Raw genomic sequence first — 16,080 nt, 5'->3', positions numbered from 1 at the left:
GGGCCGGCGGGGAGGAGGGCGGGCGGCCGTCTCTCCCCCTCGAGGCGCCGCCGCTCGCGGAGAGGTCGGAGGCCAGCGCCTCTGAGCGCCCGGCGCCGGGGCCTCCCCAACGGGCGCCGGAGCCGCGCCGCCTCCGGGCTCCGCTCTCCTAACGTCCGCCCCGCCGGGAAGGGCCCCCGGCGCGCGGGGCCGTGTCCTCGCGGCTCTCCGGCGCCTGGGACGGGCCGTGTGGCCGCCGTGCCGGGTGCCGGCCCCTCAGGCCGATGGTCGCTCAGCCGCGCAGGACCCGCCGCTGTCCCTTTGCCGCTCGTGGGCAGCCACCAGCCACGTGCGGCCACTGAGCGTTTGTCCTGTGGCCGGGGCGACTGAAAAACCAAGTTTTAAATTTTATTTTATTTTTTTTACGTTAAAATTAAGCATCCCTGCGTGGCTAAGCAGCTGCCGTGTTTGACCGGACGAGACACAGAGCGGAGTTTTGGAACTAAGTTGTCGGTTCACATTTCTGTGCCCAGTCGCTGCCCTCGGCCATGCGAGCTTGGTGAGTGGCGCTCCGGGCTCAGTGCTGTGTCTGGAGAAATACCGTCGGGGCTCCCTCTCCCCCCAAAGCCTCTGTTCCTTTGCACTTCCGGACCCTTGAGCCCAGGGTGGGTGTCCAGGGCTTTGGCTCTGGGGAAAATAACGTGTTTTACTACTTTTCTGTCTAGGATGTCGGGATAATATTTAACATCCGAGGAAATCGAAGTTGTCATCCATTCTGTTCCGAGGCAGTGACATACTGGCCCTGTGAGGAATGTCAGCACTCTTTCAAGTAGAATAGGGATATTTAACTTCGGAAAGATAAAAACTGCCCTGGCCCGGTGGCTCAGGTGGTTGGAGTGGCCCACCCTGCGTGGAAAGGGTCTCAGCTTAGATCCGCTGGTCAGGGTGTACAGGGACACCGCCAAAGCTGGTCAGGGTGTACAGGGGACACCGCCAAAGCTGGTCAGGGTGTACAGGGAACACCGCCAAAGCCTGCTGGACCTCTGAGCCCAGATCCTGGGAAGGAATTCCAGAGGAGGGAAAAGCATACTTTTGTGTTGTGATTCTGGAGCTAACTCTGTACCAGGGATGGGGGCCTGACCAGTGTGGCTCAGTGGCTGAGCATTGACCTATGAGCCAGGAGGTCACGGTTGGATTCCCAGTCAGGACACATGACCTGGTTGTAGGCGTGATCCCCAGTGGGGGGCATGCAGGAGGCAGCTAATCCACGGTTCTCTCTCCCTCTCCCTTCCTCTCTGAAAAAAATGGAAAAAAAAATTTTATAAATATATTTTATTGATTTTTTACAGAGAGGAAGAGAGGGATAGTTAGAAACATCAATGAGAGAGAAACATCAGTCAGCTGCCTCTTGCACACCCCCTACTTGGGATATGCCCGCAACCAGAGTACTTGCCCTTGACCAGAATCAAACCTGGGACCTTTCAGTCGGCAGGCTGACGCTCTATCCACTGAGCCAAACTCGTTTCGGCCAATGAAAATATATTTTAAAAAAGAATGGGAGTTATGAGTCATGCTAGGCCTCATTGGTAAGGAGATGAAAGCCACTTTGTAGGGTTGTGAAGCTTTACTGAGAATACATCTGACTTGTAATTGGCTCTCATTGCAGGAGAGTTGTTATTGGTAGTGATATTTTGTAGAGAGGGGCAATATTCCTAGGTTGTTTGTCTGGTGAGCAGTATCTTACATAAACGGTCTGTGGCTGTGACGCCCTCCTGACCAAAGGAGCAGTGGCTCCCGGCAGGGTGTGTGTTACTAGTGGCAGAGAACCACGAGCAGCAGGGAGCTATGAGCCGCAGTGGGCGGGGCGGCCAGCTGAGGCTAGTGGAAGCGAGCTACTTACCCATCATTTGGTGCATGCTTGGCCTCTAGTCTTACGTAAAAATACAAGCAAAGAAAAAATGTTTTTTAAAGTCAATCGTTCCTCTACTATTTTGAAAATAATCATCCACTGTAGTTTGGACTTTGGTTTTCACTTAATTTATATTTGCCTGTCTATGTTTGAAAGTTGTAAGCTCTGGTTTTCCGAGAAATCCTAAAGGATTAAGAAATAGACATCCTATATAACATCCTCCTATATAATAAAAGGCTAATATGCAAATCGACCAAAGAGGGGAACCACCTGTCTCAATGATGCACACTGACCATCATGGGGTAGACGCTCAGCACAGGAGCTGCCCGTTGGTGGTCACTGCACTCAGCCAAAGCCAGGCTGAGCAGCACTAAGGTTGTCCGACTGACTTCTTAGGTCCACTCCCCACACGGTCATTTCAGCGTCCACCGTTTCTTCTTTTCAGTCGGGTCGTTTCTAAACTTTCTAAATAATTTTTCGGCTAATGAAATGAAAATAGGATTCTACTGAATCTCATTATCTACCTTCTCCAGGACTTCTGTGGGATCAAATGAGATGAGGCATGGGAAAAGACTTCACAGACATTTGGTTAAAGTGTAAAATGTTTCCACCTGGCTATAATGCAAGTTGTGTTCCTGGGCTGAAGAAACTCCAAGGAGGCTAGTTGCTAGATAGAGGAAGCTGGGTGTTGCTATGTGATGTCATTACCTGGTGCCCACAGCGACCATTTGCAAGCTGGGCTGGACTATGGGCCTCATTTTGTGCCATGGGGTATTGGCAGCATTGGCTGTGTGTGATTCGGTGGGGTGTCGCTCTGGGGTGGTGGTGGGGCCTGTGCCCCACTTGGGGGAACCTGAGTATTGCTTTGTCTGCGGTGCTGTTTCTTTGTAAATGGCCGGTGCGTATCATGGCAGCTCCTGCATTGAGCATCTACTCCCTGGTGGTCAGCGCACATTATAGCAACCAGTCAGATGGACACTTAGCATATATATATGCTTTTACATGTTTATATATATGGGTTACTATAATAAAGTAAGCTAGAGAAAATTATAAGGAAAACATATTTACAGTATTTATTGAAAAACTCCATATAAGTGGACCTGGGCAGTTCAGACTCATATTCAAGGGTCAGTTGTAATTTCATAGGTACTCTGGTCCCTTGTTGCTTATCCTTTTAAATGTCTTTACTTTTAATTTTTAAAAGTATTTTTGTTGATTTCAGAGAGGAAAGGAGAGAGATAGAAACATCAATGACGAGAGAGAATCATTGATCAACTGCCTCCTGCATGTCCCTGACTGGAATAGAACCCAGGACCCTTCAGTCTATAGGCCAGTGCTCTATCCACTGAGCCAAACCAGCCAGGGCTAAAATCTTTGCTTTTTAAAAATAAATTTGCAAAACTAGGGTATCATTTTAAAAATATATAAATAGAATTTTCTTTTCATTTCAGATGGAAATTATATGACAGAATATTTGGGTAACATCTTCCTGAAAGATCTTCGAGGACTACAGGTATTTTTAATTTAGAAATTAACTTTTCTTCTAAAGGAAAAATACCATAGTTAGTAGGTTCAGTTGTGAATTGGTGGTTCTGCCATATAAACCAGTTTGTTAAAAGTGAAATTGCAAGTATCCTATTTATTGTCCTCTTGTGATTTTTTAAAATTGGGCATTTATAGTTAATATCAAACTTAGATTCATTGGTTTTTTAAAATTTATTTTATCATTAAAACATGGCTCTAGCCAAAACCGGTTTGGCTCATTGGATAGAGCGTCGGCCTGCGGGCTGAAAGGTCCCGGGTTCGATTCCGGTCAAGGGCATGTACCTTGGTTTCGGGCACATCCCTAGTGGCGGGTGTGCAGGAGGCAGCTGATAGATGTTTCTCTCTCACCGATGTCTCTAGCTCTCTATCCCTCGGGGATAGGTTATAGAGGGGTAGAGTCAGGGTTATGCCATTTTGGTTCTTGAATGACTTCTGTTACAGTTTCTCACAGTGAAGTAACAAACACACTTTTTTTCTTTTTCTTCCTTAGAAGACAAAAACACTAATGCATTTGAGAAAGTGGTAAAGTTGGGGGGGAAGGGAAAAACCCTGCTTTCCGGATTTGCATCGTGGCTGGATGCTAAGATGTCGGTGGACATGAATAGCCAGGGGTCTGACAGCAATGAAGAGGACTATGACCCCAATTGTGAAGAAGAGGAGGAGGACGAGGACCCCGGGGACATAGAGGACTATTACGTGGGCGTCGCCAGCGACGTGGAGCAGCAGGGGGCCGACGCCTTCGACCCTGAGGAGTACCAGTTCACCTGCTTGACCTACAAGGAGTCCGAGGGCGCCCTCAACGAGCACATGATCAGCCTGGCCTCTGTCCTCAAGGTGAGCAGTGCTGTCAGTTGCACGTGTGACCCTGCCCTTCTCCAGTTAAAGCTAAACATGAGCTGCCGTTAACTCACTTTTCCTGCAGGCCGCTGGATGGCTCTGTAGCTTGAAGCCATGTTTGAGTATATGTTGCATCATTTGGACATATTTGATGCATTCACTTTGTTTTCCGGTCTGTGCATATCTAAGACCCTCAGGTTCTCAGACTGCTAAGCATTACCAAGGAGCGGTGGGTAGGTTCAAGAAAGACAGACCAGAATTGCAGGGATGAACACTGTTTAAGAAAGTGAGTCTTATGAAACTTTACTGTGTAAATCTGATAAGCACCAGAATCACCACCTTCTACACAACACGTGTGAGCCACTGATAATGTTTCCCTAAATAATCAGTGCCTCTGGGCTCCCGATCTCATTTGTTTCCTATCCTGGTGATTAATGTTGGAAGAAATCTTACAGCTGTAACTTTAAGAATCAAGTAAGTTCTCATAACTTGTATTTCACTGATTTGAGGGGGTTGTTAATACGGAAATTTTAAGGAAGGAATAAAGTTGGTTATTCCAGTAAGAATCTTATTTTTAACACTTAACTAGCATACTTTTCTCTTTCTTTAAATTTTTATTGGTTTTAGAGAGGAAGGAAGGAAGAGAGACAGAGAGAGAAACATCGATCAGTTACCTCCCATATGTGCCTGTATGTGCCCGCCTGGGGATGGAGCCCCAAACCTAGGTATATGCCTGACTGGGATGAACACGCAGCCTCCTGGTGCCTGAGGTGATGCTCCAACCACTGAGCATCCCGGCGAGGGGCATTCTTTTCAGCATCTTGCCCCCCAGCCGGTTCTTGTCCTCACTGTCTCATGTTGTTGTATGTAATGTTACACACGTATGTAGGATGCTCACATAGAACACCGTGCACTACTTTTACGGTCCTTTAGACAGTCTCCCAGCTTGTTTCTTTCCCTCAATGTGTTGCCCATTATGTGAAAATGGGGGCATTTTTCTCCTTTCACTGTTTCACTGGCTTTCTTTTGGGAGCTATTCTCTGGACTTCGTTGTCTGCTCGAGGTTGAAGTCAAAGGGACATTGTCTTGGTTTCAGCCCAATAATCTTCTTGTTAATATTGGTAAACGGAATCCACTGAGGTGTGCTGTGTGTGATTTCTGTAATAGTTTTCCAGGTTAGGGATTTCCCCCCCCGAGGTGGTCAGCAAAGCCTAATAACCTTGGATTTAGATCCTCAGGGGTTTATGAGCCACTAGCTAGAAGCTGACTGCTAGGCTTTTTGTGTGACTCATCCCTGAAGCGATTGCTGCCTTTCTCTGTGCTCAGCAGAAGCCTCGGGAGAGCGGAGACCTTTGGAAGCCCTGGCTTTGGGGTTTCTGCGCCGTAGCTCTCCCACAGCTGCTGGCACTCTGCTTCTGGCGGGCATTGCCCTGGGAGAAAGGAGGGCTGGTTTCTTTCTTCCTCACCTGCACACTTCTCCCTGCTGGTCAGCTAGCTTCTTATGCTTTAATCTTATTGTCAGGTCATACACAGCGTTGGTATTTGAAATGAGAAAGGGAATTGTCAGGTGTGTGACGGAGTGGTCCAGTGTCACCTCATTGAGTTCATCAGAGTCTTTCCAGCTAGGCATAGGAATTCTGATTGCAAGCCCTACTGGAGACAGCAGAGGGGCCAGGCACCTCCCTTTCTGTGAGAGAGAGAAAGACAGAGAGAGAGTGAGTGAGTGAGTGAGTGTGTGTGTGTTAAAATACATGTAACGTGAAATTCATCGTTTTACATTCTCCCTTGTGAGGCTGGCCGGGCCAGCCCGCTGAAAAGCCTTTCTCCCTGGAGAGCTCTCCTGCCCTGTGGTGCCCTCGGGGCTCCTTCAGAGGCCAGCGTGTGCTTGCTCTGGGCAAGCCTGGCTAAGGAGCCTAGAAACGGTGGTGGGCACTCCACTGGTCTGTGCCCAGATGGTACAGCCTTGTATGAGGTCGCACTCTGCAGTCTCCTGACGGCTTGTGTTTGCCTTCACACAGATGTTTTCGTGGTCTCTCCAACTAGATTGTTGCTTCCTGGAGGGCAGGGACCGCTTTGCACATTTCCCCCCCTCCTTCCTGTCAGTATTGCACCCAGAGTAGGTAGTAAGTAATTTCTTGGATAGTTTGTGTTTTGTCAGCTGTTGAGGACAGTAACTGATGCTATTGGTGAGTTAGGTTCCCTAGATCCTGCTGTGCATCCTTGTCTAAGGTCATGAAAAGGCATATTCTAGCCCTCAAGGTCATGAAAAGAAGGAAAAAGAACTTAGAATGGAGATGAAAGGGTAAAAAGAGAGAAGGAAAGTTAAGACACAAGGAAAGAGTTCAGGAGAAAATGGGGCAGGCCCTAGCTGGTTTGGCTCAGTGGATAGGCCATAAGCCTGTGGACTGAAAGGTGCCAGGTTCCATTCTGGTCAAGGGCACAGGCCCAGGTTGCGCCTGGGTCCCCAGTAGGGAGTGTGCAGGAGGCAGCCAGTAAATGATTACCTCTTTTTTTTAATTTTATTTTTATTTTTTAAAAAATATATTTTATTGATTTTTTTTTTTTACAGAGAGGAAGAGAAAGGGATAGAGACTAGAAACATTGATGAGAGAGAAACATCAATCAGCTGCCTCCTGCACACCCCCTACTGGGGATGTGCCCACAACCAACGTACATGCCCTTGATTGGAATCGAACCCAGGACCTTTCAGTCCGCAGGCCGACGCTCTATCCACTGAGCCAAACCGATTTTAGCAATGATTCCCTCTTGTCATTGATGTTTCTAACTCTCCCTTTCCCTCTTTGAAATCAATTAAAAATATTTTTAAAAATTAAAATAAAAGATCCTCTCTCATCATTGATGTTTCTATATCTCTCTCTTCCTTCCTCTCTGAAATCAATTAATATATAGCTACACACACACACACACACACACTCACATACATATATATACTGTGTGTGTGTGTGTGTGTGTGTGTGTGTGTGTATATATATATATATATATATATATATATATAGTGTGGGTTTTTTTGTGTTTTTTTTTTTAAAGGGAAAATGGGGCCAAAAGGAGAGTAATCCATGGAAGGTAGATGATGCAGCAGCACAGGTTTCCCCATCCTAGACCTCCCCGAGGCGCACGTTCAGACCGCTTTCTCTGGGCCGGGCCGGGCCCCGGGGCCTGGCTCTTCCGGTGGCCTGGCTGCACGTGCAGGACGCCCGAGTGGTTTGGGAGCCTGGCCCAGGCCAGGCAGACACCACGTGTTCACTAATAAAGGAGGTGCGTGGGCTGGGCTGGGTGGCAGGCCGTCCCGTCTCATGCCCCAGCGCAGAGCAGGGCGTGGCCTGGAGCCATTGCCCAGCCTCTGCCCGCAGGTTGCAGCCCTGACATGGTTACACGGTGAAAAAGGGAAGGAAGGAGTCACATGTCATCGTCCTCTCAGGCTGGCTAAAAACGAGCCTTTTTACTTTTATGATGAATATTTTTTGAGACAGGGAATGCTCTAAGTGCTGAGGTGACAGAATGGCGTTCACAGCTCCGCTGCCGCCTGCCTGCCTTCCTGTGGAGATCAGTCACCCTGATCGTGACTGATCCCCCTTGGTCCTGGCACCGTGTGTACAGTCCGTGACACACTGCGTCTTCCTTCTTCCACATGTTCATGTGCAGTTGGGGCCAGTAGGGAGTGTCATGTGTGTTTAACATTACAGTTTGGGAAGACTGCCTCTGAACAAAGCTCTCTGACTCTGAGGCGTGGCTCCAGTTTGTCACTGCTGTCCAGGTCTGTGTGACTCCTTTTGTGTGTGGCAGTTGCCTGTGCGTGAGCCATCGTCCAACATACAGTTAAGCCTTTTACTCCTTTGGGATTTGATGTCTCTGAAGGAGAAGAACCCTAACTGAGTAGTTAGCCGAGAAGGATCTGTCCTCCATTGAAGCTGTCAGCCTGCCCGTGAGCCTCCTGCTGCCTTGCTCTCGGGCTGCCTGGAGCTCAGCCTCTGGCGCCCCGGCGGCTCTCCTGGGGTCCAGCGTGCTGCTGCAGGGGCGCTCCTCCTCCCAGCACGTCGGGTGTGGGCAGAAGAGGGGGTGCTGTGCGGGGCCTGCCCCATTGCTTACGAAGGGAGAAGAGAGACTGTGGGCTCGGGCTCAGGAGCAGTGAGCTCTGAGCTTTGTGCGGACAGGAACTGGGGAGGTGTGATCGGAGGGCGGCTGGTAACATGCAGACCCAGCGGGTTGAAAGCAGGGGGTGGGAACGTGACTCCGGCTGGGTGGGAGACGAAGCTGCACTGAAGCCGCACTGGAATAAACTGGAAGGAGGTTGTGCAGTCGCTGTCTTTACCGCTGGAAGGAAGGGACAGATGTTTTTTAAACTCCTAGCACCGAACTGCCTGCTCTTCTCAAGTCTACTATCCCCGGAGAGGACGTGAGAAAGAAGCTGGTGATTTCACGTATTTTTACTACAGTTCCTGCTCTTTGCATTGCTGTGTTAACTGCAATAGAGCAGGAAAAATGTTCTCTAGAACACTATTCTGCCCCCCTCTTACCTGAATTTGTTTTAGAATCTGGTGCTTGTTATTCAGCAAAATATGGCTGGGAAATGTCCTAAGATTCTTTGTGCATCGTTACTCCCCTTTGTGGATGAATCATACTGAGTGTCAGGGCTTCTCACTCTTACCTGCAGTCTTTGTAGTTCCAGTTTTAAATCCTGGTTTCTATGCATTTGTCACTTGTGACAAGCAATTGATGTTCTTATTTATTTTTAATTTATTTTATTTTTAAAATATATTTTTGTTGATATAGAGAGGAAAGGAGAGAGAGGGAGAGGGAAACAACAGTAGTGAGAGAATCGTTGATTGGCTGCCTTCTGCAGGGCCCCTACTGGGAATCAAGCTTTTAACCCAGGTGTGTGTCCTGACCAGGAACTGAGCCGTGACCCTCTGGTTCATAAGTTAGTGTTCAACCATTGAGCCACACTGGCCGGGCTGTTTGTTTTGTAATAGATTTTTAGAGAGAGGAAAGGAGAGAGAAACATCACTTTGTTGTTTCTCTTATTTAAACATTCATTGGTTGATTCTTGTATATGTCCTGACTGGGAATAAAACCCACCTTGGCATATCAGGATGATGTTATAACAAACTGAGCTACCTAGCCAGGGCAAGCTATTGATGTTTTTAACACCAAGTACCATCTTTTTAGCCTTTCTCTTTAAGTGGCATCATGTTTTTTATATACTATCTGACAGTGACTTCAATTTATTTATTAAATCAACTTTTTAATGTCTTGATTTAGCAGAATTTTGATACATAGTGATTAATTAACTAAGCAATGGTGTTTTTTGTTATTACTTATGGGAAATGTCTTTAAGCTGGGCATAGTAACACTGTTTATGCGGTGAGCAGCCATCTGATTTCTATTTTTATGGCTTGATGTCAGCTTTCTCCGCATGCCTGTATCTTAGAATCTAAATGAAATCCCGGTGTTCCAAATTGTGGGTTGTTAGTGAGTGTGTTTGTACTCATGATGCTGTAGTCTGGGAGGCGGTGTGTGGTCTGATATGTAAGTTTATTTTTAGAAGGGAGGTGGGAAATGTCCAGAGTGACATTGAGAATTGCCTGAGTACACCTAGTGCTGGAGTTGTCTCTGTCATGCCAGCTTACAGAGGTTATTGTCATCATCGACTGTGTGTGCTCACTGTGTACTTGGCACACACACAGCATGCTCCCCGCCCTCTGGACAGAAGCTCCACATAAGCGTCAGGCCCGCTCTCCTCTCTGCTGTGCGTTCACACACCTCAGGGACCATGCCAGCCTGTGTCATCAAGGGATGATTCTAATCCACACTGTTCTGGTCCTGGATTTATTTATATTTAAATGTTTTCATTGATGTTACTGCAATATTAAAGAAAGAATATCATTCATAATTCCATTAACCTAAAATAAGTTTTTTCCTTGTTTATTATCCTTCAGGTATTGCCCATATTCATAGGTAATATTACTGTGCTAAGTTCATTGATTCAACCAATGTTATTGGTACCAACTCTGTGCCAAGCACTGGAAAAATAGCTGTGAACAAAACAGATGAAAATCCCTGTACTTGTCCACGTCGCATTCTAGTAACCATTACGTGCATGTATTTCATGTGCATTTCAATATTTCCCAATGTTTACTCCATTGTCATGGCTTGCTTTAAGTGGCCATATTGTACTCCCTCTTACTCCTGAACCATCCTTTTCTGTTTCCCTGTGGGCACGCAGGTTCTGTTTCTGTGTCACAGCGTGGGGTGGCGGTATGGTGAGCGTGTTCATGGGCTGTGGCCTTTGTCTGTGGGACTTGGCCGGAGCCTTGGCTGGTCCCTTTCTGCCTCAGTGTGACAGGCCTTGGCCAAGTCCTCAACCTCGGCACACTTTCGTTTCTCCTCTGTAGAATAACGATGATAATGCCCTCTGCGCAGTGTTGAATGAGATCACGCATGTCAAGTACCTAGCACGTGGGTGTTCAGGTAACTGGTTCTGGTGGAGGCAGGGCAAGAGCAGAACAGCAGGAATGGTGTTGTCACATGTTCGCTCTGGTTCCTTCTCAGGGTTGTGCTTTGAGTGGAGGAGGGAGGTCTGGACAGCATGCTGCTGCCGCCTCTGAGGTGCAAGGAGCCGTGGGGCTGTGTGCTGTGGGCTCCTTTGCCTTCCTCCGGAGCCTCGGGCCCTTCTCCTTGGCCCACCAGTAAGAGAAGTAAACATGAGGCAGAGGCATTTTGAGTTGGGACCAGGTCCTTCATGTTACTGCAATATTAAAGAAAGAATATCATTCATAATTCCATTAACCTAAACATAAAGAAAGAATATCATTCATAATTCCATTAACCTAAACATGAGGCAGAAGTAAACATGAGGCAGAGGCATTTTGAAATAACCTGTTATTGAAATAACAGCCGGGCTGTCTGTCCCTGTATCTCCTTGATACAGGGACAGATAGCCCGGCTGTTATTCCTACATTTCTGGTTGACGACAGTGTGTGTGTGTGTGTTTGTCTTTGCCCCTGTTGCTTTAGGAAAAATTTAAAGGATTTTGGATTTTTCTGCCCAAAAGAGGAAAGATGTGAGAAGGGAACAGAGTGAGGCAGCAAGAAGTTTCTTTCTTTTTTTTTTTTAAATATATTTTATTGATATTTTACAGAGAAGAAGGGAGAGAGATAGAGAGCTAGAAACGTCGATGAGAGAGAAACACCGACCAGCTGCCTCTTGCACACCCCCTACCGGAGATGTGCCCACAACCAAGGTACATGCCCTTGACCGGAATCGAACCCGGGACCTTTCAGTACGCAGACCGACGCTCTACCACTGAGCCAAACCTGTTTCGGCAGCAAGAAGTTTCTTACGTTGCTCCTTCTGAAATGTGTCTGCTCTGTGTCTTGAATACTGAGATTGATATGAATTGTCAGAGTTTGTAGCTTATGTTGTGTTCCATTGTCTTTGCACTGTCACAAACCTTTATAAACACGAAATGTTTTTACTGTGAGAATCACAAGTTACCAACCATAAAGAGAAAAATACAGGCAGGATGAGTGAGAGGTTTGTTTGAATATTTTAACAGGAGAACAAAGCTGTTCTTATAATACCAAACAAAGAGTGGTCCCTGTATCTGGGAAAATGTTCTCTTTGACTTGCATGCTGTCTCTTTTCTGGCCAGTACTTACTTTCCCTACTTTCATTTGTCCCTTTTGTAGGCTTTTACCGGTCTCCTCAGTGCTCTCACAATCATTTTCCAGAGTCGGTGTTTAGCTTTGCATCTTTTACAAGAAATAGCTCCAATGCTATTAAGCTCCACTTCCGGATTCTCTGTCTTAATTGGCAATACCACCATTCAACAAGCTGGAAACTGAAGATTGACCCTTGACTGCTTCTACCACGAAGCCCTCCCTGATCCCCAGGCAGAGTCGACACTCTTGTCTCTGTACCACTGTGTGCATGTCTTTGGTGTGTACTTGAACTAATGGCAGAGGAGTTGTTTGTAAACTAGGGCTTGAAGTCTTTGAGACTAAGGTCTTCATTTTCCTCTTGGCATATAGCACCTAGCAGGAATGTCTGGTTATATTTTGTTCTCACTAAGTGTTGTTTATTGTTGATTTGCTTGTGTAAACCCAGTCAGTAAATGCAGAAGTTGAGAATTAGCCCAGAACTCTCTTTCTGCACACTCCCTCCGGCTGGTAAACGGACGGCATGCTGTCACGGGGCTTCAGGAAGAGAGCTAGCACACTGTACCTGCTGGACGTGCGCCCAGCTGGGGCAAGGCAGGTTCGCTTGGCAGTTCTGACACGTGGTGCGGATGGAATGACAGACTCTTCTGAGGCGAGGCCAGGGGTTTCCCATCGTGTTCACGGGGACGACAGGAAATGTGCGCAGGGATTCAGTGCCACAGTGAGGAGGGCGGAAAGGATGTGACCAGCCTTAGAGGCACTGGCTTGTGCCCACAGTCGTGGGTCCGGTGGCAGTGTGTCATTGGTGAAGGTAAAAGTGGGCCCTCAGTCCGCGTTGAGGAGGAGCAGCACTAAAGATGGCTGGGAGCATACGCAGTCGTAAATATGATGGGAGTGTTTTAGAAGCTGTGAGTTTTATGACACTGTAGTGGAGCAGTCAGATCTTTTTTGCTTCTTATTAACATTGGCTTCTGATTCAAATGATTGGCTGCCCTCACACGCCTTTGGCCTCCCTCCATTTGTTTTTATGTCCTGGAATTCACATGTCTGTAGCAGTTATTAATGTAAGAGCCCCAAACTGGAAACAACTCAAATATCCACAGACACGAATGGACAAGTAGTGGTATGCCTGTAGAACAACACTTCCCACCGGTGTAGAAGAACGAACTGCTAGCATAAGCATCACTGATCACAGAATATGCCGCATGCAGGGATTCAGAAAGACAAAGAGTAAACACTGATTTCAATTATATGAAAGTAGACAATGCCAACTAGCCTATTGAAAGAAAAGTAAATCAGTGGTTACCAGGAGAGTTGGGGAAGGCAGGGAGAGAGAGAGATATTATTAAAGAGCATGAGGTAGCCCTAGCTGGTGTGGCTCAGTGGAAAGAGCTTTGGCCTGTGGACTGAAAGGTCCCAGGTTCGATTCCGGGCAAGGGCACATGCCGGGGTCGCAGGCTCAGTTCCCAGGAGAGGGTTTGCAAGGAGCAGGGTTTGCAAGGGGGTGTGCAGGAGGCAGCTGATGGATGTTTCTCTCACTGATGTTTCTGGCTCTATCCCTCTCCCTTCCTCTCTATAAAAAGTCAATAAAATATATTTTAAAAATAATAAAATAAAGAGCATGAGGTCGCCCTAGCTGGTTTGGCTCAGTGAATAGAGCATCCGCTTGCAGACTGAAGGGTCCCAAGTTCGGTTCTGGTCAAGGGCACATGCCTGGGTTGCAAGCTCAATCCCCAGGAGAGAGTTTGTAAGGAGAAGCCAATCAATGATTCTCTCTCATTGATGTTTCTCTTTCTCTCTCCCTCTCCCTTCCTCTCTAAAGTCAATAAAAATTTTTTAAATGTGAACTTAGTTAAGGATATAAAATGCAAATTCTTCACCTGGGCCTCTCCTGGGCCACAGCCCCGGCTTTTGTCAGGAAGGACGACCTGAAGGTCATCCAGTCTAATTAGCATATTAGCCTTTTATTAGTATAGATTTTTATTTATTTCAGAGAGGCAGGGAGAGGGGGAGAGAGGTAGAAACATCAATGATGAGATGAATCATTAGTTGGTTGGCTCCTGCATGGACTGCGTGTGTGTGTGTGTGTGTGTGTGTGTGTGTGTCCACACACACACACACACACTGGGGTCAATCCTATAATCCAGGCCTTTGTCCCTCACCAGAACCGAACATGGAAGCCTTCAGTCCGCAGGCTGACGCTAGCGGCAGAGCCAAACCAGCCGGGGCAGAACTCGCCACCTTGTTTAGTGTAAGGGATGGCATTCCAGCAGGGCGGCCAAACTGACCAGGCAGGAGATTGTGAGCCGGAGGTCATGGTTAGTGCTCGGTCCCCAGGAGGGGTGTTGAGATGGCAGCAGATCAGATTCTCTCTCATCATTGGTGTTTCCATCTCTCTCTCCTCCCTTTCTCTCTGAAATAAATGGAAATCTATGTTTTAACGCTCCACCCTATAGGAGCTGCCGTTCTGGCGGACACATCCGTAAAGAGAGAGCTTATAGAAACAGCCTCATGTGCCCACGAGCTCTGTCTGAAGCGTCTGGGGCTGTCAGTGAGGTGCCTGGCCGCAGTCCTCTGGAAGGGGCCTGGGTGGCATTGGTGTTCCTGCTCCTGTGCCTTCACAGCAGCCGCCGGCAGAGACGGAGCCTTGTCTGATACCATTCTTGGACAGGATAGGCTTGTGGCTGTAGGAGCATGGTGGGAAACTTGGCTTTTAGTCCTACTGTGTGCAGTTAATTGCATATCAATCCTTGTGTGCCTTTATGTAGGCTGTGGTTACTGGGCATGGCCTTAGTTTGCAGAAATGATGGTCATCTTGCTTAGATGGCACCCCCCACCCTGAAAACTTCCTAGAATTCTAAGGGCTGTTCCCAGCATTTTGTACTCACTACTTCCGAGGGTTTTCATGGAAGCACCCCTGAAAGCGGGGCCAACGGGGTTCTGCACATCAGCCTGGAGGGCGGCTGGGGAGGTCCCGTCAGGCGGCATGGCCGCGAGCTGACGTCGGAGCGAGGGGATGAGTCCGGGATTTCCCTTTACCCTTCGCTGTGTGGCTGCTGGGAATTTCTCATAATTCAAAAGGTACTCTTGTGGTCAAAGAATGGTGACGTTCATATTTTTTGCTTTATTATATTTTTCATAAAAAACTTTGTTATATGAGGTCTTAATTTTTTTTAATGGTCAGAGACCGTGTTATGTTTATTAATAGATTTTTAAGAGCACGTATAATATGTAGGTGCCTCGATGACATGTCAGCCTCCCCCCATGGAGACCCTTACAGAAAAAGGGGAAGGAAGCGAAGTTACGATCATGTGCCAGAGAGAGCTTTAGAGGCTGAGAGCGAGGAGGCGCAGAGGGTGGGGGAGGAAAGGCTCCGGGTAAATTAGGGGGGAGCCTTGCCTGAGGCCAGAGCCTGCTGGGACCACGGCCACGTCTTTTCCGATTTTGCCCGTTCCAGGTGGTGTCACTCCTTTGTCTCTGCTTTCCCCGACTCTTCTCTTATCCCTGTAGTGCCGTCCTGCGTCCTCCCTGGTCCCCTCAGACCTGGCTCCTTTCGTCTCCCTCTCATTAGGCTGGCTTTCCTGTCACGTCCCTTTCTCCCCGTCCCGGAAGCTCCCACAGCCACGCCTCCTCCGTCTCGGGTGCGCAGTGAGTGACTCCGAGTGTGAACCATTGGACCACACAGTGGCTTACCACAGGCTGAGCCATGGACATATTCCTGTAGCCTTAGAAGTTTTCAGGCAGTTGGCAAGTAAGATTCGAAATAAAAATTGAAACTACCACCTGTATTTTTTCAGGCCGTTGATGCTCACTGCCATCAGCTGCATCCTCCCTATGGCACTGGTAAGTGTGGGAAGGGTGACAGTGTTGGTGGGCTGCTGTGTCTTCTTTCTGGGGGAGAAGTGTATTTGCGAGCTGTGTTAGCATGTTCCTGAGGCGGACGGGAACCAGCTAGAGGCTGAGAGCGGAAGAAGCAGACTCCTCCCGGGGTCCGTGGGGATGGCAGAGCAGAGGCTGTTCGCAGGTGCCTGTCCTTACACAGTGTAGCCTTTCTGTGCTTTATGTTGAGTAATAAACACCACCCACGTGCTCCGGGGTGTCCGGCAGCAACGGTTAAATGTCCTGAAGTTC

At 47.9% G+C, this 16,080-nt stretch overlaps 1 protein-coding gene across 6 annotated transcripts in view; it reads left to right on the top strand.

Annotated features, from left to right (window-relative positions):
- Nucleotides 1-16,080, top strand: part of ARIH2 (ariadne RBR E3 ubiquitin protein ligase 2) — a 55,202-nt gene that overhangs the window by 294 nt on the left and 38,828 nt on the right. For 3 of the 6 annotated variants that reach the window (XM_036432318.2, XM_036432321.2, XM_045579604.1), the window contains exons 2-3: nucleotides 3,340-3,401; nucleotides 3,924-4,267. In XM_036432318.2, the coding sequence (XP_036288211.1) occupies nucleotides 4,019-4,267 (249 nt within the window). In that variant the 5' untranslated portion in view covers nucleotides 3,340-3,401; nucleotides 3,924-4,018. Of the gene's footprint in view, nucleotides 1-417; nucleotides 539-3,339; nucleotides 3,402-3,923; nucleotides 4,268-15,746; nucleotides 15,793-16,080 lie in introns of those variants that run through there. The other 3 variants (XM_045579605.1, XM_045579606.1, XM_036432320.2) reach the window with 3 other exon arrangements.

This window comes from Pipistrellus kuhlii, unplaced genomic scaffold (genome assembly GCF_014108245.1).
Source record: "Pipistrellus kuhlii isolate mPipKuh1 unplaced genomic scaffold, mPipKuh1.p scaffold_m20_p_11, whole genome shotgun sequence".
Lineage (NCBI taxonomy): Eukaryota > Metazoa > Chordata > Mammalia > Chiroptera > Vespertilionidae > Pipistrellus > Pipistrellus kuhlii.
Note: the sequence above shows the minus strand (reverse complement) of the source record. Positions and strands in the feature narration are given on the sequence as shown.